This window comes from Corylus avellana, chromosome ca10 (genome assembly GCF_901000735.1).
Source record: "Corylus avellana chromosome ca10, CavTom2PMs-1.0".
Lineage (NCBI taxonomy): Eukaryota > Viridiplantae > Streptophyta > Magnoliopsida > Fagales > Betulaceae > Corylus > Corylus avellana.
The window spans coordinates 20,331,289-20,354,074 of NC_081550.1; the positions used below are offsets into that span (position 1 = coordinate 20,331,289).

At 38.2% G+C, this 22,786-nt stretch overlaps 5 protein-coding genes and 1 pseudogene across 5 annotated transcripts; 3 read left to right on the forward strand and 3 right to left on the reverse strand.

The window, feature by feature from the left end:
• The first annotated feature begins 702 nt into the window (after positions 1-702).
• Positions 703-2,402, forward strand: LOC132163973 (UDP-glycosyltransferase 71K1-like; annotated as a pseudogene).
• Positions 2,403-2,664: 262 nt separating this feature from the next.
• Positions 2,665-6,315, reverse strand: LOC132163132 (putative receptor-like protein kinase At3g47110). Its single transcript, XM_059573325.1, has 2 exons — positions 3,633-6,315; positions 2,665-3,168 (listed from the first exon to the last, which is right to left on the reverse strand). The coding sequence occupies exons 1-2, from the start codon at positions 6,313-6,315 to the stop codon at positions 2,747-2,749; spliced, it is 3,105 nt and encodes a 1,034-aa protein (XP_059429308.1). The 3' UTR covers positions 2,665-2,746.
• Positions 6,316-8,962: 2,647 nt separating this feature from the next.
• On the forward strand, positions 8,963-11,675 carry LOC132164044 (pentatricopeptide repeat-containing protein At2g29760, chloroplastic-like). The gene has a single exon (XM_059574452.1). The coding sequence runs from the start codon at positions 8,999-9,001 to the stop codon at positions 11,222-11,224; it is 2,226 nt and encodes a 741-aa protein (XP_059430435.1). The 5' UTR covers positions 8,963-8,998; the 3' UTR covers positions 11,225-11,675.
• A 212-nt stretch (positions 11,676-11,887) lies between these two features.
• Positions 11,888-14,636, reverse strand: LOC132164476 (putative receptor-like protein kinase At3g47110). Its single transcript, XM_059574994.1, has 2 exons — positions 12,978-14,636; positions 11,888-12,614 (listed from the first exon to the last, which is right to left on the reverse strand). Exons 1-2 carry the CDS (start codon positions 14,602-14,604, stop codon positions 12,226-12,228), a joined length of 2,016 nt encoding a protein of 671 aa, XP_059430977.1. The 5' UTR covers positions 14,605-14,636; the 3' UTR covers positions 11,888-12,225.
• LOC132163133 (putative receptor-like protein kinase At3g47110) lies at positions 14,607-15,672 on the reverse strand. Its single transcript, XM_059573326.1, has 2 exons — positions 14,715-15,672; positions 14,607-14,614 (listed from the first exon to the last, which is right to left on the reverse strand). The coding sequence occupies exons 1-2, from the start codon at positions 15,670-15,672 to the stop codon at positions 14,607-14,609; spliced, it is 966 nt and encodes a 321-aa protein (XP_059429309.1).
• A 5,408-nt stretch (positions 15,673-21,080) lies between these two features.
• Positions 21,081-22,782, forward strand: LOC132163134 (laccase-17-like; the record flags this gene model as incomplete). The annotated part of the gene is made up of 5 exons (XM_059573327.1): positions 21,081-21,200; positions 21,300-21,451; positions 21,553-21,797; positions 21,904-22,032; positions 22,133-22,782. Coding segments are annotated over exons 1-5 (1,296 nt in total), but the record flags the coding sequence as incomplete, so codon positions are not given.
• Positions 22,783-22,786: the final 4 nt, after the last annotated feature.

Here is a 22,786-nt window from a genome sequence, read left to right on the forward strand (position 1 = left end):
TTACTGTATCAACTAGTATAATACGAAGATGGGCAAAAAGTACAAATACACAGGAGAAACACGATTTACCGAGAGGAAAAAAAAAACAAAAAAATTCGAAGAGCTCGACGCTTTTACTTAAAGATGTTGCAGATGGACAGATAATCGCGGATTAGAATTCCCTACAATTTTTTTTTTTAAATTGTAAATTTTCAAATTACATAATTTATGCTATTTTTAGCTATCAAAATAATCTTAAAAAATGCTATCTATTAAAAATGTGGCATATTTTTGAGGTAACAAAAAAAAGAAAAATTCCTCTCGAAATGGTTCTTCTTCACTTTTGTAGAGACGCTTATTTTTCATAAAATCAAAAGACAATTTTTAAGTTAAATTTTTTTACAACATAAAAAGCAAGAACATGATAAAATAGTGAATAATTCTTAACTAAAATATGTCACATTTTATTGAGGAGTAGTGATTTAGTGGAGAACGGTATGCATGAACAGTGTGTATATTAGTGTTATAAAATTATAAAATATTAACAGTAAAAAAATAAAATAAAATTATATTATAAAACCAGTGTGCACATTGTTTATGTGCACCCCTGTCCACTAAATCGCTGTATAGTTTGGGTGGAGCCTACTTGTGAGAAATAGCTGAAAATATGAGGCCTACTTCCAGCGAATTTTAGGGAATCTGATCTCATACCGCTGACCAACCTCCCAATAATACAGTCGTCTTTCCCAATAAAGAAAGGAAAAGGGGAGGAATGTGCGTTCTATGAAAATAGTCTCAGCCTCCTAGGAGTTGGTACGGGGAACAGGAAAAACGAAAGAGATCAGAAGATGGGGCAAGTAGCAGAGCTCATCTTCATCCCAATTCCAGGAATGGGTCACCTGGTTTCCACCCTTGAATTCGCAAAGTGCCTGCTTGATCGCGATGATCGTCTTTTGATCAAAGTTCTTTCCATCAAATTCCCCTCTTCTCCCTTTGCAGATGCATACACCAGATCACTCACCGCCTCACATGCTCGAATCCAGCTCATAGATCTCCCCAAGTAGACCCACCACCAACGGAGTCGTTCAAATCTCCCCAAGCCTATTTATGTGCTTTCATAGAAAGCAACATACCCAACGTCAAACATGCTGTCACGAAGATTTTATCCTCTGGCTCAGCTCGAGTTGCAGCGTTGGTTCTTGATTTCTTCTGCCTGTCAATGATTGATGTTGGCAGGGAACTGGGTCTCCCTTCTTATTTATTCTTCACCTCCAATGCAGGATTTCTTGGTCTCATGCTTTGCCTTCCAACTCGCCATAACCAAGTGAACGGCGCCGAATTCAGCGACGCAGATCCTCCGTTGTTAATCCCGGGCTTTGTCAACCCAGTTCCGGCAGCTGTTTTGCCTTCAGCTGTGTTCAACAAGGATGGTGGCTACGCTGCTTATATTAAGCTTGCACAAAGATTCAGAGATGCCAAAGGAATTATAGTAAATACGTTCACAGAGTTGGAGCAACATGGTCTCCGCTCGTTTCCCGATGGACAAACACCTCCGGTCTACGCTGTTGGTCCGGTGCTTGACCTGAAGGGTCAACCGAACACTGGTTTGGATCGGGCTCAGCATGAAAGCATCATGAAATGGCTTGATGATCAGCCTCCATCGTCCGTGGTGTTTCTATGCTTTGGAAGCCGTGGGATCTTCGGTGAAACCCAAGTGAAAGAGATAGCTTTTGGGCTGGAGCGTAGTGGGCAGAGGTTCTTGTGGTCCTTGCGGCGGGCTGCCTCCTTGCCGTCGGACGATGACATCCTGCCGGAAGGTTTCTTGGAGCGGATAGAAGGGAAGGGGATGATATGTGGCGGTTGGGCGCCACAGGTGGAGGTTCTGGCACACAAAGCAGTCGGAGGGTTCGTATCTCATTGCGGATGGAACTCAATATTGGAGAGCTTGTGGCATGGCGTGCCTATTGTGACATGGCCTATATATGCTGAGCAACAGCTCAATGCATTCAAGATGGTGAGGGAGTTGGGATTGGCAATGGAGATGAGGTTGGACTACAGGAATGGAGGTGGTGATCTGGTGATGGCTGATGAGATAGAGAGAGCTGTAAGAGGTGTGATGGATGGCGGCAGTGAGGTTAGGAAGAAGGTGAAGGAGATGGGAGAGAAGGCCAGAAAAGCTGTAATGGAGGGTGGATCTTCGTTCGCTTCTATTGGGCAATTTATTGATGATATGATCATAGGCAGCAGTTGATACCGCATATTGGGTTGATTTCTCTTTGTTTGAATTTTGCTTGTTTTTATTGCAATATGTTGCTGAAATTGCCCCCAAGTTTAAAAAATGAATAATACTACATATCACACTTTTATTTCATAATGCAAATATTGGCTAAAATAATGATAAATATGAAGGCTGGTTGAGGATGTCACTTTAACATTGTAAGATAAAATTATAGTTTCTAGACATTTGAAAGTACAATTTAAAAGGCCAAGTACAAATCATTTGTTTCATAAGGGTACAAGTCGTTATAATCTTACGTGGTTTCAAAAGGCCAAGTACAAATCATTTGCTTCATAAGGGTACAAGTCGTTATAATCTTACGTGGTTTCATGTTATACTTGTTGAAGTACTTTACAAAACTTGAAAAGGACAAAAAAAAAAAAAAACAGAGCATAAAAAGTGGAAAGGAAAAGAGAAAGTGGACATATATACAAATATACCTGTATACATTTTTTTCTTGTTCTAATCCATTCCATTCATTGTAGTTTTTCAGAAACTTTCCCCTTTAACTGAGCTTTCAATTTTCTGTTCATGAGTTCCACTCCCAAGGAGTTTGGCTCTAATTGAAAGCAATTCTAGGGTAACTCTTCTCATGTCCATTCTGTGTCCTAGAGATTCTGCTGAACATGCAAGGCCAATGTGAAAGACCAATATCAAGCATTCAATTTCATCACTTGTCCACTCACCCCAACATGTAACCATGTTCTTAGTTTCTCCTACCTTGTTCGAAGCTGATTGGTCCAGAATCTGTGTCACTTGTCCCTGCAATGTCAACTTGACGAAGTTGTGAAGGTTCAGGTCATCTTTGAACAGTTCATCAGTGGGTCTTCTTCCAGTGAATATCTCCAACAAGAGGATCCCAAAGCTGTACACATCACCATTAGTTGATTGCTGACCACCAATTCCATACTCTGCAAGAATTAGGAGAACTTCAATGGTATAAAACTAGTGATTTGGTTAACTTAAAGGTAGTTGTCACACAGTGATAAGAGGCGCATTTAGATATTTTGTAGTGGGCTTAACCTAGGACTGTAAACAAATAGAGCCGCTTGTATACAAGTTCGGGCTTGGCCTGGATAGTCTTGATTCGGTCTCGGTTTGTTTAATAAATGAGTTGACCGTGACACAAAATTAGGCTCGATTATTAAACGAGCTATGTTTGAATAAACTCGGCTTAACTCATATAACTTCATTTTTATTATTCTTATAGTATTATTTTAATTTTGTAACTAGAATATCTTAATAAACCTAACAGCATTAACTATAGAAATAAATCTAACAGCATTAACATCCAATTTTTTGGTTCTTTTCTTCCTTGTCTTCTTCCTTGTCATTTATACTTGCTAAAAGAATGAGTGAAATGTTGAAACGTTACCTGGAGGAGCATACCCGACAGTTCCATTAATCCCAGTTGAGCTTAATTGATTAACAAGAGCTTGCTTGCCGGATTCTGAAAGGAGTCTTGCCAAACCAAAATCACTTATATGAGCAGTCAAATCATCATCAAGAAGAACATTGCTTGGCTTTAGATCACAGTGAATAATAGGGGTTTGGCAGTGATGATGAAGATAAAGCAAAGCAGAAGCTACATCTATTGCAATGTCCATTCTCTGTAGAAGGCTTAAACTTCTCAGCTGCTTGAGCCCATCTTCTGGATGCAACCACATCTCCAAGTTTCCATTTGGCATGAACTCATATACTAAAGCTTTGAAATCTTTGCCCTCAAAATCAACACTTGAGCAAGCAGTAAGAATCTTAACGAGGTTTCGATGCCGGATGTTCCTCAAGGCTTGGCATTCAGCAATGAAGCTCTTTGAAGCTCCTTGCTTTTCAAGGTTGAGTACCTTGATTGCAACACTTTTTCCATTCGATCCGAGTATTCCTTTATAGACAGAACCAAAATTACCTGAACCGATGAAATTTCTCTCAGAGAATCCACCGGTTGCATTGAGCAATTCTTGATACGAAATTCTTTGGTAATAGTGCCCAAAAGAAGAAACAGAAAGACGTTTCTTCTCTGGCTTTCTCAACAAGCACACAGAAATCAAAGACAACAACGTCAAGCAGAAAGCAGCTGCAATGACCATTGCCAGTATCAGCTTAAAAGCAACATGCTTTCTACGCTTGCATGTTGGCAACTGCAGCATTTGGATCCCCCCACAAAGCCTGTTGTTGCCATAGACTTTAATTGCTGTAGCATTGCTGAAGGACCCTTGTACCGGTACCTCTCCCTCCAGATTGTTGAACGACAGATTTAAGTTTTGCAACAAGGGAAAACTAACCTGCATGTAGCTTGGGATTCGGCCGGCCAATTTGTTGTGGGAAAGATCAAGATATCGAATACCTTTTAACCTACTTAAATCGGGAATGGTTCCTTCAAAGAAGTTCCCCTGCATATAAAGAAATTCCAACGCCAAACAATCCTTTAGCTGCCCTGGAATCTCTTTGGAAAATTTGTTGTATGACAAATCCAGAGCAACAAGAGATTTCAGGTTTCCTACTTCTGGTGGCAACGGACCCGTCAGAGAGTTATGAGACACATTAAGGACTAGAGAAAGAGCTGGAAGAGCAAGGAGTTGCTTTGGTATGCTGCCATTTAATTTGTTATGGGAAAGGCGTACATCTTGCAGGTAGCTACATCTTTCCAGACTCGCGGGTATGCTTCCTACTAAGCTGTTATTACACAAATGGAGAGCTAACAATCGAGTCATATTGCCAAAGGAAGATGGGATCTCCCCTGTCAATTTGTTTGCACCCAAGTATAGTTTGTTCAAGTTTGAGAGCTTCCCAATTGAGGCTGGAATATTACCTGTTAACAAATTCTGATCCAGGCCAAGTTGAGTTAGGCTGACTAGATCTGATATCCGCATGGGTATGCGTCCACCAATAAAATTCCCTCTTAGCTGTAGCCAAGTTAGTTGGGTTGAGAGGTTTGTTATAGAGTCAGGCAGCTCACCACCAAGCCGGTTGTAGCTGAAATCCAGCCTCTGTAACTTGCTACAATTGGTCAAAGAAGTCAGAAAACTCAAATCATCAACTGACTGATTTCCGAAAAGATTCCCAGATGCATCAAGCCATTGAAGATCTTTTAAATCGCGAAAAATCGTAGGTATGTTTCCTGTTAAACGATTCTCAGATATATGAAGGAGCTGCAAATTTGAAGCATTGGCCAAGGAAGCTGGAAAGCTTCCTGTGAATTTATTTCCTCCCCCCAAAAGAAGTTCTTGGAGATTTGGAAGAGCAATGCCTAAGTCAGGCTTGAGGTTACCAGAGAGGTTGTTGGAACACAAGGAAATGAAAATGAGTGATGATAAATTGTATAGGGAAGCTGGAAACCCACCGGAAAGATTATTCAATCCAACATGAAAAAATTTCAAGCTTGTCATTTTGGCTACTGTACCTGGAATTTCTCCCTCCAAATTGTTATATGCAAACCAAAGCTGTTGGAGAGATGACAGGTTCCCCAGAGGTGGTGGGAACCTTCCACTTAGGTGGTTGTTGGAAAGAGATAGGATCTCAAGTTTGGATAAAGAGCCAAGTTCAGATGGGATTTGTTGTACTAGGTTGTTGTAGTGGAGATCAAGATTGACAAGGTTGGAACAGTGAGACAAATTAACTGGAATTTCTCCTTCCAATGAGTTATAACTCAAGTTTAGATTTTGAAGCCTGATTAAGTGACCAACTTCTGAGGGGATTCCACCAGAGAAGGAGTTGTTTGCAAGGTTGAGGGATCGAAGGAAAGAAAGATTTCCAAGGTGGGGAGATATGGTGCCAACCAATTTCTGGTCTTTTAGGTTCAAACCGATGACTCTTTGGTGGTTGTGGCCACAGTTGATCCCAACCCATTGGCAGAAATGCAAAGACTCATTCCAAGAAGGCAGGACACTGGGGGTGTCATGTATGAGGGACTTGAACTCTAGTAATGCATGTTTGTCTGTTTCAGTTGAAAGTATGGTAGCCAGGGAAAATTTTGAGACTGAAAAGAAGAGGGACAGAAGAAGGATGGTCCGGGAAGTTGGTGAAAAGAAGAGTCTGAAACAAATAACAGGATGCTCCATGGGAGAGGGAGAAAGTTGCAGCCACAATGTGGAAAATCTTCTATTTTTATACTTTTCACTGTCGAAGTAAGAAAAGGTTAATGACTATTGACTTTGACTACTATCACAGTGAATTTTCCTAATTTGACTTTGACTGGGCAGGCTTTTGAGTTACATCTTCGATCACTTCAAAAAAAATCATTGAGTGAAGGAAGATCATTCATTCATGCACTTGTCGACTGTCGTCAATGTATATATGATTGAATATTAGTTAATATAATTAAATTTATCTTTTTTATTTTTTTAGGAAAAATTTATCATTCATTCAAGCACTGTTGGCATTTTGTTCCCCAAACTGCCCCCACCCTCATCATCATCCCCAAACTGGGTTTTAGACTTCTCCGTTCAATCACCGATATCCATTCAAACATGTAAACCAAAATATTGAAAACTCAACCTACAGTTTTGGCCATCTACCCCAACAAACTAGTTGACAAGACAGCGATAAACCAAACCGCAAGAAATGAAGAAAGGGAAAGTGAAAAGGAATTATTCTTGTCGGAGAAGTCTTCAACGCGGTGACATAATATAGGTGGGTTTTGTTCCTTGTGCTTTTGCTTCAAGATTTCACACATTGCTCGTGAAACACAAAATGGGTACCCAACAACAGGGGTGTCAAAAAATACCGGAAAATCGGGATTGGAACCAAAAAACTAGAAAATCAGGGAACGGTTCCGATTTCGGTTGGAAAAAACCAAAAATCGGGGAGCCGATTCCGATTCCGTTTTTTGGCACCCAGTTATAACCGGGTAATTGGGTGCATATATATATTTTACTTTTATTTTTACTTTTTAGTGTTTAGTTTAATTTTTAGTTTAGGTTTCATTGTGTTTGTAATATATTTATGAACTATTTTTATTGTCAGGGGGTATTTCTTTTGGTCGGTAGTTTATTTAAATACTTGTTTTATTGATTTTTTTTCCGGGGTTTTGAATTGTTGTAGTAAGGGGTATTTCTTGTGGTTGTTGGTGTATTTAAATACTTGTTTTTATTGTTTTCTTTAGGTTTGTAGTTGTGAGGAGATATCTCTTTTTGTTGTTGGTTTGCTTACATATATTATGTATTAGCCTATTAGGTAACCTTTTAAAATGATTTTTATGGCATTTAAAAAAATTGGATTTTTATTTTTAATCCCCATATAGGCAAAAACGTTTATTTTTTTTAGGATTTTTGGGCCTTTTTAATATATATTTTTTTAATTATTTGAAACAATCACAACAAAGTCCAATTTAGTGGGACAAAAAGGCTAATAGTTTTTTTAAAAATTGGCCAACTGTGTGCAAAAAAATGGGCTTATTTAAGCCCAATACCTAAAATAAGCTTAAATACAAATTTTTTTAAAAATCGGGTACAAACTGGAATCAGCCGGTTAACTAGGACCCAATTACCTGGTTCTGGTTTTCAGTTTTGGCCAATAACTGAGAATTGGGACCAAGTTGACACCCCTACGCAACAAGTGTGAAAATTCATTTCAAAAAACTGGCTTTGGCGAATTGGGTCATCGTGAAATGCAAGAGAACCCAAAGAACATCGAGCTTTCGTGCAAGAATTAGAAGGATATGAGACAAGTTACACGGGGGCGCTTCAAGGCTGGTTCTTTCTCATGCCGTCATTGGCCAGAAACCCACGTGGGTCTGGTTGTGACCTGCGTGGGTCACTGGCCAGACCGGTCAGACCCTCCTGGGTTTCTAGCCGTGACCCACCAGGTCTGGCGAGACCTTTGGCTCGTCGCCCTTCGTTTCCTTGCCGGCATGTACCTTTCTTGTGTCACCCTCAACAAACTCATTGGACAAAAAAATTTCAATAGGTTTTGAGATTCTATCCTGTGTATGGCTATGGAGTTTCCGACTAGAGGAGGAGGGAAGAGAAGCTTGAGAACCTCTTTCACTTGATTTGCTGGGGACCCAATTAGTTAATTATTTTTCTCAGTATATATTGTTCTGGGAATTATGGAGAAATTTGTTGCAATGAAGTTCAAATATGTTTGCCGCGGCAATTAGCAATGAATACTACTTTACTAGACCTAGAAAAAATAGACCTATAAACCTTTGTGAGAACATTTTGGGGAACGAAATGTCAACAGTGATCCCATGTGAGATCATTGTTCCATCAGTCAAAATGCCTTTGACTGACGGATTGGTTGAATTGCAAAAATTAAAACACTAGAAGTCAAATTGAAAATCGATTTAAACTTTGGGGGATAAAATGTAATTTTTTTTAAAAAACTTTAATTTTAAAAATAAGTAGTGATTTAACATGTTATTAACTACAATCATATCATTCCAAAAGATTTTTCACTAATTTTCTAATAAAATCACGTGAGATCTTAATTACACACCTACAAAATTATCCAAAAAAAAAAAAAAAAAAACTAATAGCTTGTGAGGGGGAGGTTTTTGGGGTTTTTTTTTTTTTTTTTAAATAATTTTTAGAATGTAATTGAGAGACTTCACATGGCGTTGTTAAGATATTGATTGAAAATCTTATTGAAGAATTTGATCGAGTAAACGGTGGTACCTCACTTGTCGTTTAGTTGGGCCTACGCGATATTAATATCGAACAAAGGCAACTCATCGTCAAAGTTTTACTTAAAAAGCTCAAACGGTAACTGAATGGAATTAATTGGCAAAGGACCCGAGAACTCATGGCAACTCTAAGCACCCCACCTCTCTCTCTCCCACGTCACTCCAACCTCCCAACCCCTCCTTCCCCAACCGTCAATAACGACCGGTATTTCGCAAACCACCCAACACTTTCACTCATCAACCAATGCACCAGTACAAAGCACCTCAAGCAAGTCCATGCGCAGATGCTCCGTACAGGCCTCTTCTTCGACGCTTTCTCAGCTAGCAAGCTCATCACAGCCAGTGCTCTTGAGCCATTCTCGAGCCTCGACTATGCCCGCCAAGTGTTTGACCAAATTCCCCAACCCAATCTCTACACTTGGAACATCATCATTCGCGCTTATGCGTCAAGCCCCGATCCTACTCAGAGCCTCTTAATGTTTCTGCAGATGCTTCATCAGTGTGAGCATTTTCCAGATAAATTTACTTTTCCTTTTGTGCTTAAGGCGGCTTCGGCGCTTAAGGCTTTTCGGGTCGGGAGAGTGTTTCATGGGATGGTGATTAAAGCATCGCTTAGTTCAGATGTATTTATTCTTAATTCACTTGTGCATTTCTACGGTTCGTGTGGGGATTTGGATTTGGCTTATGGGGTGTTTATGAAGATTCCGAGGAAAGATGTTGTCTCTTGGAATTCTATGATCACAGCTTTTGTGCAAGGAGGTTATCCTGAAGGGGCGCTGGAGTTGTTTAGGGGAATGGAGAAGGAGAATGTGAAGCCAAATGATGTGACAATGGTGGGTGTTCTTTCAGCTTGCACCAAGAAGTTAGATTTGGAGTTTGGGAGGTGGGTGTGTTTGTATATTGAAAGGAATGAGATTAGTGTGAACTTGACTCTGAGTAATGCAATGCTTGATATGTATTGGAAATGTGGGGGGATTGAAGATGCAAAAAGATTGTTTGATAAGATGCTAGAGAAAGATATTTTCTCTTGGACAACAATGCTTGATGGATATGCTAAGTTAGGGGAATATGATGAGGCTCGGCGTGTTTTTGATGCAATGCCTTGTCAAGATATCGCTGCGTGGAACGCCCTCATTTCAGCTTATGAACAGAATGGTAAGCCAAAAGAGGCTTTGGCTATATTTCGTGAATTGCAGCTCAGAAAGGATGCAAAACCGGATGAGGTCACTCTTGTTTGTACTCTATCAGCTTCTGCTCAGTTGGGAGCAGTGGATTTAGGCAGATGGGTCCACGTGTACATTGAGAAGCAGGGGATTAACCTAAATTGTCATCTCATGACCTCTCTCATTGACATGTACACTAAGTGTGGGGATATTGAGAAGGCACTCGAGGTATTTTACTCAACAGTGAGAAAAGATGTGTTTGTTTGGAGTGCCATGATTGGTGGTCTGGCAATGCATGGGCGCGGAAGGGCTGCAATAGATTTGTTCTCAAAAATGTTAGAAGCTAAGGTCAAGCCCAATTCTGTGACTTTTACTAACGTATTATGTGCTTGTAGCCACACTGGATTAGTCAATGAGGGACGAACCTTATTCTATCAGATGGAGCCAGTTCATGGGGTTGTGCCTGAAGACAAGCACTATGCTTGCATGGTTGATATTCTTGGTCGTTCAGGCCTTCTGGAAGAAGCTGTCGAATTGATAGAAAAAATGCCCATGGTTCCTACCGCGTCTGTGTGGGGGGCTCTGCTTGGGGCCTGTAGACTTCATGGGAATATTGAGCTTGCTGAACAGGCTTCAAGCCGTTTGCTTGAGTTGGACCCTGGAAATCATGGAGCCTATGTGCTTTTATCCAACATATATGCTAAAATAGGGAAGTGGGATAGAGTTTCAGGGTTAAGAAAGGTCATGAGAGATTCTGGACTGAAGAAAGAACCGGGTTGTAGCTCAATTGAGGTCAATGGTATCGTTCATGAGTTTCTAGCTGGTGATAATTGTCACCCTCTATCCAAGGAAATATACTCAAAGTTGGATGAGATTGCAGCAAGATTGAAGTCAATTGGTTATGTGCCAAACAAGTCCCACCTCCTGCAACTTATTGAAGAAGACGACATGAAGGACCATGCCCTAAGCCTTCACAGTGAGAAGTTAGCAATTGCCTTTGGGCTTATTAGTATGGCCCCATCACAACCAATTCGGGTTGTGAAGAATCTTCGTGTCTGTGGGGATTGCCACTCTGTTACTAAGCTCATATCCAAGCTTTATGGTAGAGAGATACTTCTAAGAGATCGTTATCGATTCCATCATTTTAGAGGAGGACATTGCTCATGTATGGATTATTGGTGAATATGAGAAGCATTGCCTGCAAAGGAAGATCTCACCTCACATCTCAAGCATGAGACTGTTACCGGCTAAATAATTGTTGAAGCACCAAGAGTACCGGTTGATCAGTTAATCAAAGTGGTGATCAAAGCACCAAGAATGCAGGTTCAAGTTGATTAGCATAATATATATGGTGATTAATGCCAAAATGTGTAAGTGAAGAAAAAAAACAGGAAGTAATGTCAAATTGCCAATCAGGAGCATTTATGGGAGAGGTTTGGCTTTGGTCTAGTTCTAGTTGGAAGTGGACTTGTTGGGATTATGACGTCTTCCATAAAGTAATGACAAATTGTCAAAGCATTTTTGGGAGGGGTTTGGCTTTGGGTCTAGTTGCAGTTGGAACTAGACTCTTTAGAAATAGAAACTTGTGTTTTATAACATGACACGGATACGTGTCTAAATCTCAATTATAAAATGCCGCTAATAGTCTTTAGTAACGACATTAAGGCCTTTAGTGATGATTTTTGGTCGTCGCTAAAAACCTTTCTTCTTTTTTATTTTTTTTTATTTTATTATTATTATTTTTTTTTTTCCTGTAGTGAATGATAAGATAATTTAGAGGATCTTAGGCCTCTAACAAACACGGGGTTTAAAGATAAAACTTTTCATGCCTTTTTATTCAAAGAACGTTGCCTTAAAGAGGCTCACACATAAGAGATTACAGATTCCTACCCAATAACAAGTACATACATAAGAGATAGACTAAAACATTACAACTAAAACAAAGTATAATAACAAAGACCATCTCTGGGATAACTTGGAGATAAACTTCTTATTCCTTCACTAACATAAACTTCTTATTTAAGGGTCAAGTCGATGTATTGAAAGATAAGATAAAGAAGAGATAATTCACAAATCTTCTCACTTCACCATGTGTGCCTCTCGAAACTCTTATTCGTGCAAACTCCTATTCACATAACTGATGTATTTCAGAAACTTTACCCGTTAACTGGGCTTTCCATTTTCTATTCATGAGTTCTGTTTCCAATGAGTTTGTCTCTAATTGAAAGCAATTCCAAGGAAACTCTTGTCATGTCCATTCTGTCCCTTGGAGATTCTGCTGAACACGCAAGGCCAATGTGAAAGACCAATATCAAGCATTCAATTTCTTCACTTGTCCAGTCACTCCAACATGTAACCATATTCTTAGTTTCTCCTTCCTCGTTCAAAACTGATTGGTCTAGAATCTGTGTCAATACTTGTCTCTGCAATGCCAACTTGACAAAGTTGTGAAGGTTCAGGTCATCTTTGAACAATTCATCAGTGGGTCTTCTTTCAGTGAATATCTCCAACAAGAGGATCCCAAAGCTGTACACATCACCATTAGTTGATAGCTGATCGCCCATCCCATACTCTGCAAAAATTAAGAGAACTCCCCAATACAGTAAGAATAGTTTCAATGGTATAAAACTAGTGATTTTGTTAAGCTAAAGGTAATTGTCATGCAGTGATAAATTAACCAAGCTTGAACAACTTATTTAGCTCCGCAATAAGCTCGAGTTCAGCTCATGTTTGAAATAAAATTAAATAAACCGTGCTTGAACATTTAATATTCGACTTGACTACAGCTCTAAGTGAGCCACCTTGTTTTGATTATTGATACACTCATTCAGTATCTATATAAAGCAGCATTAACATCCATTTTCCAGTTCTTTACTTATGTTCTTCCTTATCATTTATACTTACTAAAAGAATGAGTAAAATGTGGAAACATTACCTGGAGGAGCATAACCGACGGTTCCATTAATCCCAGCTGAGCTTAATTGATTAAAAAAATCTTGCCTGCCAGATTCTGAAAGGAGTCTTGCCAAACCAAAATCACTTATGTGAGCAGTCAGATCATCATCAAGAAGAACATTGCTTGGCTTTAGATCACAGTGAATAATAGGAGTTTGGCAGTGATGATGAAGGTAAAGCAAAGCAGAAGCCACATCTATTGCAATGTTCATTCTCTGGGGAAAGCTTAAATTTCTCTGCTGCTGGAACCCATCTTCTGGATGCAACCACGTGTCCAGGTTCCCATTTGGCATGAACTCGTATACTAAAGCTTTGAAATCTTTGCCATCATAATCAACACTTGAGCAAGCAGTTAGAATCTTAACCAGATGTCGATGCCGGATGTTCCTCAAGGCCTGGCATTCAGCGATGAAGCTCTTGGTAGCTCCTTCCTTGTGAAGGTGGAGTACCTTGACTGCGACACTGGTTTCATCTGGACCAAGTTTTCCTTTATAGACAGTACCAAAATGACCTGAACCAATCAAATTCCTCCCAGAGAATCCACCGGTTGATTTGAGTAATTCTTGATAAGAAATCCTTTGGTAAAAGTGCCCAGAAGAAGAAAAAGAAATACTTTTATTCTTGGACTTTCTCAAGCAGCACAGGGAAATCAAAGATAACAACGTCAAGCAGAAAGCAGCTGCAATGCCCAATGCCAGTGTCAACTTAAAAGCAACATGCTTTCTATGCTTCTTGGACCCTCGAATGGGGCATGCAGGCAACTGCAGCTCTTGGATCCCCCCACAAAGCCCACTGTTGCCATAGATTTCAATTGCAGTAACATTGCTGAAGATCCCTTGTACCGGCACCTCTCCCTCCATATTGTTGAAAGACAGATTCAAGTTTTGCAACGAGGAAAAACTAACCATGTAGCTTGGGATTGGGCCAGTCAAGTTGTTATGGGAAAGATCAAGATATTGAATACCTTTTAACCCTCTTAAATCAGGAATGGTTCCTTCAAAGAAGTTCCCCTGCATCTGAAGAACTTCCAACGCCAAACAATCGTTGAGCTCCCTCGGAATCTCTTTGGAGAATTTGTTGTATGACAAATCCAGAGTAACAAGAGATTTCAGGTTTCCTACTTCTGGTGGCAACGGACCCGTCAGAGAGTTGTGAGACATATTAAGGACTATAGAAAGAGCTGGAAGACCAAGGAGTTGCTTTGGTATGGTGCCATTTAATTTATTATGGCAAAAACGTACATCTTGCAGGAATCTACACGTTCCCAGACTCGTTGGTATGCTTCCTTCTAAGCTGTTGTTATACAAATAGAGATGTAACAATCGAGTCATGTTGCCAACAGAAAATGGGATCTCCCCTGTAAATTTGTTTCCACCCAAGTATAGTCTGTTCAAGTTTGAGAGCTTACCAATTGAAGCTGGAATATTCCCTGTTAAAAAATTCTGTTGCAGGCCAAGTTGAGTTAAGCTGGCTAGATTTGATATCTGCATGGGTATGCGTCCACCAATAAAATTCCCTCCAAGCTGTAACCATGTTAGTTGGGTTGTGAGGTTTGTTATGGAGTTAGGCAGCTCACCACCAAGCAGGTTGTAGCTGACATCCAGCATCCCTAACTGGCTACAATTGGTCAAAGAACTCAGAAAACTCAAATCATCAACTGAATGATTCCCGAGAAGATTCCGATTTGCGTTAAGCCATTGAAGATTTTGTAGATTACCAAAACTCATAGGTATATTTCCTGTGAAATAATTCCCAACCATATCAACCTCTTGAAGTCCTGAAGCATTGGCCAAGGAAGCTGGAAAGCTTCCTGTGAATTGGTTTCCGGACCACCAAATTACTTGCAGATTTGGAAGAGCAATGCCTATTTCGGGCTTGAGGTTACCAGCGAAGTTGTTGTCAGTCAAGGAAATGAATGTGAGTGATGATAGATTGTAAAGGGAAGCTGGAAACACACCGGAAAGATGATTCAATGCGACTCGAAAATATTTCAAACTTGTCATTTGCGCTACTGTATTTGGAATTTCTCCCTCCAAATTGTTTTCTTCAAACTGAAGCTGTTGGAGAGAGGACAGGTTCCCCAGAGATGGTGGGAACCTTCCACTTAGGTGGTTGTTGGCAAGACATAGGATCTCAAGGTTGGACAAAGAGCCAAGTTCAGATGGGATTTGTTGTACTAGGTTGTTGTACTGGAGATCAAGATTGACAAGGTTGGAACAGTGAGACAAATTAACTGGAATTTCTCCTTCCAATGAGTTATGACTCAAGTTCAGATTTTGAAGCCTGATCAAGTGACCAACTTCTGAGGGGATTCCACCAGAGAAGGAGTTGTTTGCAAGGTTGAGGGATCGAAGGAAAGAAAGATTTCCAAGGTGGGGAGATATGGTGCCAACCAATTTCTGGTCTTTTAGGTTCAAACCGATGACTCTTTGGTGCTTGAGGCCACAGGTGACCCCAACCCATTGGCAGAATTGGAAAGACTCATTCCAAGAAGCCAGGAAACTGGGGTTGTCATGTATTAGGGACTTGAACTCTAGTAGTGCATGTTTGTCTGTTTCATTTGAAAGTGTGGTAGCCAAGGAAAATTTTGAGACTGACAAGAAGAGGGACAGAAGAAGGATGGCTCGGGAAGTTGGTGAAAAGAATAGTCTTAAACTCATAACAAGAAGCTCCATGTGAGTGGGAGAAAGTTGCAGCCACAAAGAGAAGCTCATGAGGTTGGCAGGGAAGTCTCACATGCATGTATATATATAAGGAACAAACTGAACAACCTTTTCTTATTAATTAATTAATCGCGAAAAATACACTCTATCTCTTTGTACCCTTTAATCGATCTCGCATTTAATGTTACCACGTTGGTCTTTTGGATTGCTCTTTATACTGCAATGGTTGACTGAAAATATAAAACCCCTTCACCAAAAAATCTGATGAGAGATTATATGCGTGGATGAAATCTGACAAAATATAGTTAGTCGAACAAAAATGAAAGATAAAAAGGAACCAGGTTTGATCAGAATTATAGTAGTATTAATATTAACAAGAATTTAAATTAATAATTTGGGTAAAGTCCACTTAACCTCCTTAAACTATCACCCCAATGATAATCTACCCCCAAACTATCAATTGCGACAATTTACTCTCCAAACTACCAAAACAATAACAATATACCCCTAATGCTAGCAAATTGACGAAATTATCCTTATAGAATTTTCAATAAGAAAAAAATACTCCTAAAATTTTGAAAAGATAAATAAATTTTAGTATTTTAGTAAGGGTACGTAGTTTAATCATTTTGTTAAAATTTGGGGTACATTGTTAATATTTTTTTTTTCCTGACATTTCTATGATATCTTTCCTTGTATTGCTAATATTGGAAGAAGAGAGGATAAAGAGTAGAAGGAGAGAAGGGACGACCGGTAATCTCATGATTGATGGTCCATATATACGTCGCATACACCGTCAATTAAATGCAAGCCCAAAAAATTCAAGAAAGTCCAAGGAGCATGTTTCAAAGTGTGGAAAAAAGGGGCACTTAAAAGGCGAATCGTCTAAAAAATAATGACGGAAAGAAACTAAACGAAATTATAATGACAATCACTGAAGTTATGATGGCTGAATCCACAACAAATTCTTAGTGGGTAGACTCAGTCGTGACAAAATACATAGTGGGTAGACTCAGTCGTGACAAAATACATAGCGAAAGACCTAGAATTTTTTGTATATTTTGAAGGAAAAGGTGATCAGAGAACTTTTCAACTTAAAACTTACAAGATTGTTAGATGAATTTCAAAGAAGCCATGAGCAATAATTAATGACGCTGAACACCGGCTTGATGCTATGAATTGATAAAGACCTTGACTTGATAAAAAGTAATAATAATAATGATAATAATGTTTGGGAGCTCACATATTTACCAAGTCAAAGAAAAGCCATTGGATAGAAATGGGTACTGACTACTGAGGTTTACTCAACAACCTGATATAGACTTTGTTGACATATATTCACATGTGGCAAAATTTTCCTTAGTGAGGATAAGCATGTTGCTCTAGCCAAAATGAATTTAGAATTGCGTCAATTGGACGTAAAGATGACATTTCTGAATGGGGGATTGAAGGAAGATATATACATGATCCAACTTGAAGAATTACAACTGAAATAACTTAAAGAAAAGGTCTACAAGTTGAAAAGGTCCCTATATGGACTCAAACAATTATCGAGACAATAATATTTAAAATTTCACCAAGCTATATTAGATTTTAGTTTCAAGGTACGTAAGTCCATCAGATCACTCGGCTTACATATGGAAGGGCGACGAAAAATTGACATGATTGTCATTATGTGTAGATGACATATTGCTTGTAGGAAATTGTCTTGATATGATAGATAAGACAAAATTATTCTTGGCATCGATCCAAGTTTGAAATGAAAGATATAGGTGCAGCTACTTGTGTCTTAGAAATAAGAATTTCTAGGGAGAGATTTGAGGTTATTATACTTGGATTAATAAAAAAAAAAAAATCTGAAAAATGTTGACATAGATAATTGTAAACCATTAAGCACACTTGTTTGAAAGGGTCAAAATTTAAGCAAGAAAATGTGGCCACAAGATGAGACAATAATTGAAGTAATGAAATCAGTCCCTTATGCCTAAGTTGTGGGTAATCTCATGTATTCCATGAAGTAGAATTGGTGAGCAGATATCAGTTCAATCTAGGAAGGACACAGTGGCAAGTGGTAAAAAAAATATATTAGGTATTTGCAAGCCACAAAAAACATAAGGTTATATTTTGGATTGAGTGATCTAGAAATCGCAAAATATATAGATGTAGATGACAAAAAGTCAACTAGCAGATTTGTGTTCCTGTTTGGTGGAATGAAGTTAAGTAACAAACATAATTGTGTATCTAAATCCAAGATGGAAGCTTAATATATATTATGCAACATATCAGTAATTAATGTTGTATGGGTTAAAACTTTTGTCGAAAATTTAAATTTAGGTATGGCTAGTAGATTGGTCAATGTTTTTTTTGTGACAACAAGTATGCTATCTCATTACCAAAAAGTGGAGCACATAGCGCAAAGGGCAAATATATTGATTTGAATTACACTATGTTCAAGATATAGTGGGGGATAGGTAAAATTAAAGTTGAGTTTATTCTTTTAATCGAGATGGTGGCCGATCCTATGTCCAAGGGATTGCTTTTGGATAAATTCAAATGGCATGTAGCAGCCATGGAATTAAGAAACACCTATGTGGTGGCTACATGGGTCAGTGCATAACCTGAAGGATCCGAAGATGCCTGGATGAATGTTACTATGCACTTTTGCCTAATGGGGACATAATCGGTTTGTTAAAGGCAGATTACGCTAGCAATGTACGAATATTATATTACAACTCACACAAAATGTAAAGTCCACTAAGAAGCATTATGTTGAGATGGTGCAATATTTATGCTCTGACATTATAAAAAATACGAATAAGGTGTATCAAGGAAAACCTTAGAAATAATGGCTTTAGAGGAAGTATTTGATCAAATATTTGGCGCAAGTCGACACATAGATTTGTGTACGGCTGAAACTATCAATTGTGATATGGGTGTGGATTATTATCTTAGCCACGGATAATTGATGTCATTCGCTTGGAATATAGAAAAAACAAAGTCATCCCTAATATGCTATCAATGGAAGACCATATGATAAAGGATGGGGTCATATAAGGTAGTGAAAAGTATATACACATATAAGCCAACCACAATTTGGATCTCTGGCATGGTGTCTCACATATGAGAGTTGGTATGGAAGAGTTATTGGTACTAAGGTAATCATGCTTAACTAAGTTTATCACCTAATGTTATAGCTAGTGTGATCAAATGGGAGATGATGACATGTTTAAGGGTTGATCGTCCCCACACTTAATTATCTATATGGAAAGTAATAACTTCTATGGAGGTTAAAGAAGAAAGAGTGCAACTGTCTATAAATAAATAGTGGGTTAGAGGACGCAATTTACTTTATTCTTACCTAATGTTATAGCTAATATTAGGTTAGAATAAAGTTATAGCTAATGTCTAACCTAATACCTATGTCTAACCTAATGTTATAGCTAGTGTGATCAAATGGAAGATGATGACATGTTTAAGGATTAATCATCCCCACACTTAATTATCTCTATGGAAAGTAATAACTTCTATGGAGGTTAAAGAAGAAAGAGTGCAATTGTTTATAAATAAATAGTGGGTTAGAGGACGCAATTTACTTTATTCTGACCATTTAATTTCTCTTTGTTTTCCTCCTCCATTTCCATGGATACAAACCTTCATAATCTTCCATTGATTTTTCTTCAAAAAGTAAGTTTTTCAACACATCCAAGGTGTAAAAGATAAGATAGGAGCTTATATTTGTATATTTGTAGAGAGAGATTGCTTGGTATAAGGTGTAGGTGGCGCAACCCCAAGCTCACTCTCACCATGATTGCAAGAAACTTCAAAACCAACTCCCATCTATATATAGTTTATTCCTACTTATTCAGCTTTGCTGTCTTTTGTAAATAAGATTTTGTTTCATGAGTTCGCCTACTTGAGAGAGAAAGAGCAACAGTCGAGGTTTCTTAACTATTCATGAAAGTATTAGCTAAAACTATAGCTAACAATATGTATCCGCCTCTAAAACGACTACCGGATAGCAACATTTTATTTATTTTGCGTACGTTCTTATTAAGAACAACCGTTGAGAAAGTTACACGCCAACAAATATCGCTTCATGCTTCAATCTTCATGGACTTTCCATTTCAAAAATTTGAAAATATGAATTACCTAATTCTATAGGAATTATTAATGAATTGTTGTATAATCTTAGGGTTAAGTGATGATTTAACATAGTATATATTATAGCTGAGATTACGAGTTCCAACAGTAACTCTACATTTTATCTTTGGAAAAATATAAAAAAGCTCCCCAAGAGCCCTATAATATTCAAAAGATGCCAAAGTAACCCATCAAACTGTCAAAGTGTATCATAAATGCCACATTTTTTTTAATATTCCTATAATATTTCAATTCCTTTAAAAACTAAATAAAATAAAATAAATATAATAAAAAATAAACTAAACTATTTTTTAAACAAAAAAGAAAAGAAAAACCCAAGGGGCAAATAAATACAAAATATATATTTTTGAATAAATAAAAAATTAATCATCATAGTTGGCTTAAATTACAAATCGTTCGTGCTGTATAAAAAATATGGATAAATGCAAAATTAAACCCTGCGGTTGGCTCAACTGGTAGCCCCCTATCATTTTTTATTTTTTAAAAACAAAAAAAAAATTAATTTTTTAGCTTTTTATTTTATTAATTTTTTATTTTAGTTTTTTTTTTTTAAGGTATTATAGGAATATATTAAAAAAAAAAATTAAAAAAAAATTAAAAAGATGTGGTATTTTTGACACACTTTGGTAGTTTGATAGGTTACTTTAGCATATTTTGAATATCGTGGGGCTTTTTAAAAAACGGTTATTAGTTTGGGGGACTTTTTTATACTTTTCCCTTATATCTTTCATTTTCAATTAAAATATTTCAGGTATTATTTGGTTGAACACGTAAAATGAGTATTATAGTACTAATTAAATGATTTAATTCATTCTATCCTATTAGACTATTAGTTTGTCATAATATTTCAGGATAAGTTGTTGCTAATGATGAAAGTAGGTCAAAATCACTTATGCTTCATTTCAAGAACTATAACATTATGGGATTATTATTTTGTACTTTGTAGGAAGGAAAATGTTTGACTTGAACAGAACGTATGTCAAAGGAAATGGATTGTCTTTGAAACCACTCTATAGTTTGTTCTAACAACTGGCTGGCCCTTCTAAAAATGCCCATTTTATATAATCTTCTGATTCTCTTCTGTCTAAACGTAATCGCCGACTTAATCTCCATCACCTACTCGACCAAACCCTTTCTCGCACCTGCATTATAAGTAGGCACAATGGTTGCTTTGCTCAGCACAAGAACACACTCAAGCAGCAGCTTTTAGGTTTACCAATTAAGCTTTCAAAGAGAGAGAGAGAGAGAGAGAGAGGAAAATGGGTGTTTTTCTTCCTTCATCGCCAGCATTTCCAGGAGTCTTTCTATTCTTATTCATTACATTGTGTCAGATCCCTGAGCTTTCACTTGCAGGCATCACCAGGCACTACAAGTTTGATGTATGTTTTTGCATGCCTCTTGGCCGCACATAAATTTAATTTGTTTTTTTTTTGGTAAACATTTTCTTTTTGTTAACAGTTTTGAATTATTTTCTGCAGATCGTATTAAAAAATGTAACACGACTGTGCCACAACAAGAGCATTGCGACAGTAAACGGGCAGTTTCCTGGGCCTCGCATTGTAGCTAGGGAGGGTGACAACCTTCTTATCAAGGTGGTCAACCATGTCCACAACAATATCTCCATCCACTGGTAACATACTTTATGCTTAAATCACTATTTATTCCAAAAAATTAAGTTGACAAGAAATAATTTAGGACGGTGATGCAATTATGAAATTTATTTTAAAACAGGCATGGCATTCGACAACTTCAAACTGGTTGGGCAGATGGGCCAGCATATGTAACTCAATGTCCGATACAAACTAGCCAGAGCTATGTTTACAACTTCACCATTGTAGGCCAAAGAGGCACTCTTTTCTGGCATGCCCACATATCCTGGCTAAGATCAACCGTCTATGGTCCTCTTATCATTCTTCCCAAGCGTGGCGTTCCTTACCCATTTCCCAAACCCCACAAGGAAGTTCCCATCATATTCGGTACTCTCGACTTTATGATTATTAGCTACACGTAGTTTAGTCTTATGTATTTTCCATTTGATTATCCATATAATAATACAAACTTCAATTCAAAAAAATGTTTCAGGAGAGTGGTGGAATGTAGATACCGAGGCAGTAATTAGCCAAGCCATGCAAACAGGAGGCGGCCCAAATGTTTCGAATGCGTACACAATTAATGGACTTCCAGGGCCACTGTATAATTGTTCTGCCAAAGGTAAACTTTTAAAATAAGTAGTAATTTAATATAAGTAAATATTAAAACAAATATTTTGAATTCAAACATTATCTTCATAATTCACCTCCTATTATAACAGACACGTTCAAGCTGAAAGTGAAGCCTAGGAAGACCTATCTTCTTCGCCTGATCAACGCGGCACTCAATGACGAGCTTTTCTTCAGCATTGCAAACCACAGCCTCACGGTTGTTGAAGCTGATGCTGTTTATGTCAAACCTTTTGAGACCAACACAATTGTCATAGCCCCGGGACAGACCACAAATGTTCTTCTAAACACCAAAGCCAAATTCCCAAACGCCACATTTTTCATGGCCGCTAGACCATATGTGACTGGCCTAGGCACTTTCGACAACTCCACTGTTGCAGGAATCCTAGAATATGAATCTGATGAATTTCCACACAAAACCCTTTCCATTAGAAAGCTTCCACTCTTCAAACCCCTTCTTCCTCCTCTCAATGATACTTCCTCTGCAACAAATTTCTCGAACAAACTCCGTAGCTTAGCAAGTGCTCAATTCCCAGCAAATGTCCCTCAAAAAGTCGACAAACGCTTCTTCTTCACAGTAGGCCTTGGAACAATCCCCTGCCAACACAACAACCAAACATGCCAAGGGCCTAATGGAACAATGTTCTCTGCTTCTGTTAATAACATATCTTTTGCACTCACATCAACAGCCCTCCTCCAAGCCCACTTCTTTGGGCAATCCAAGGGAGTTTATTCTCCTGACTTTC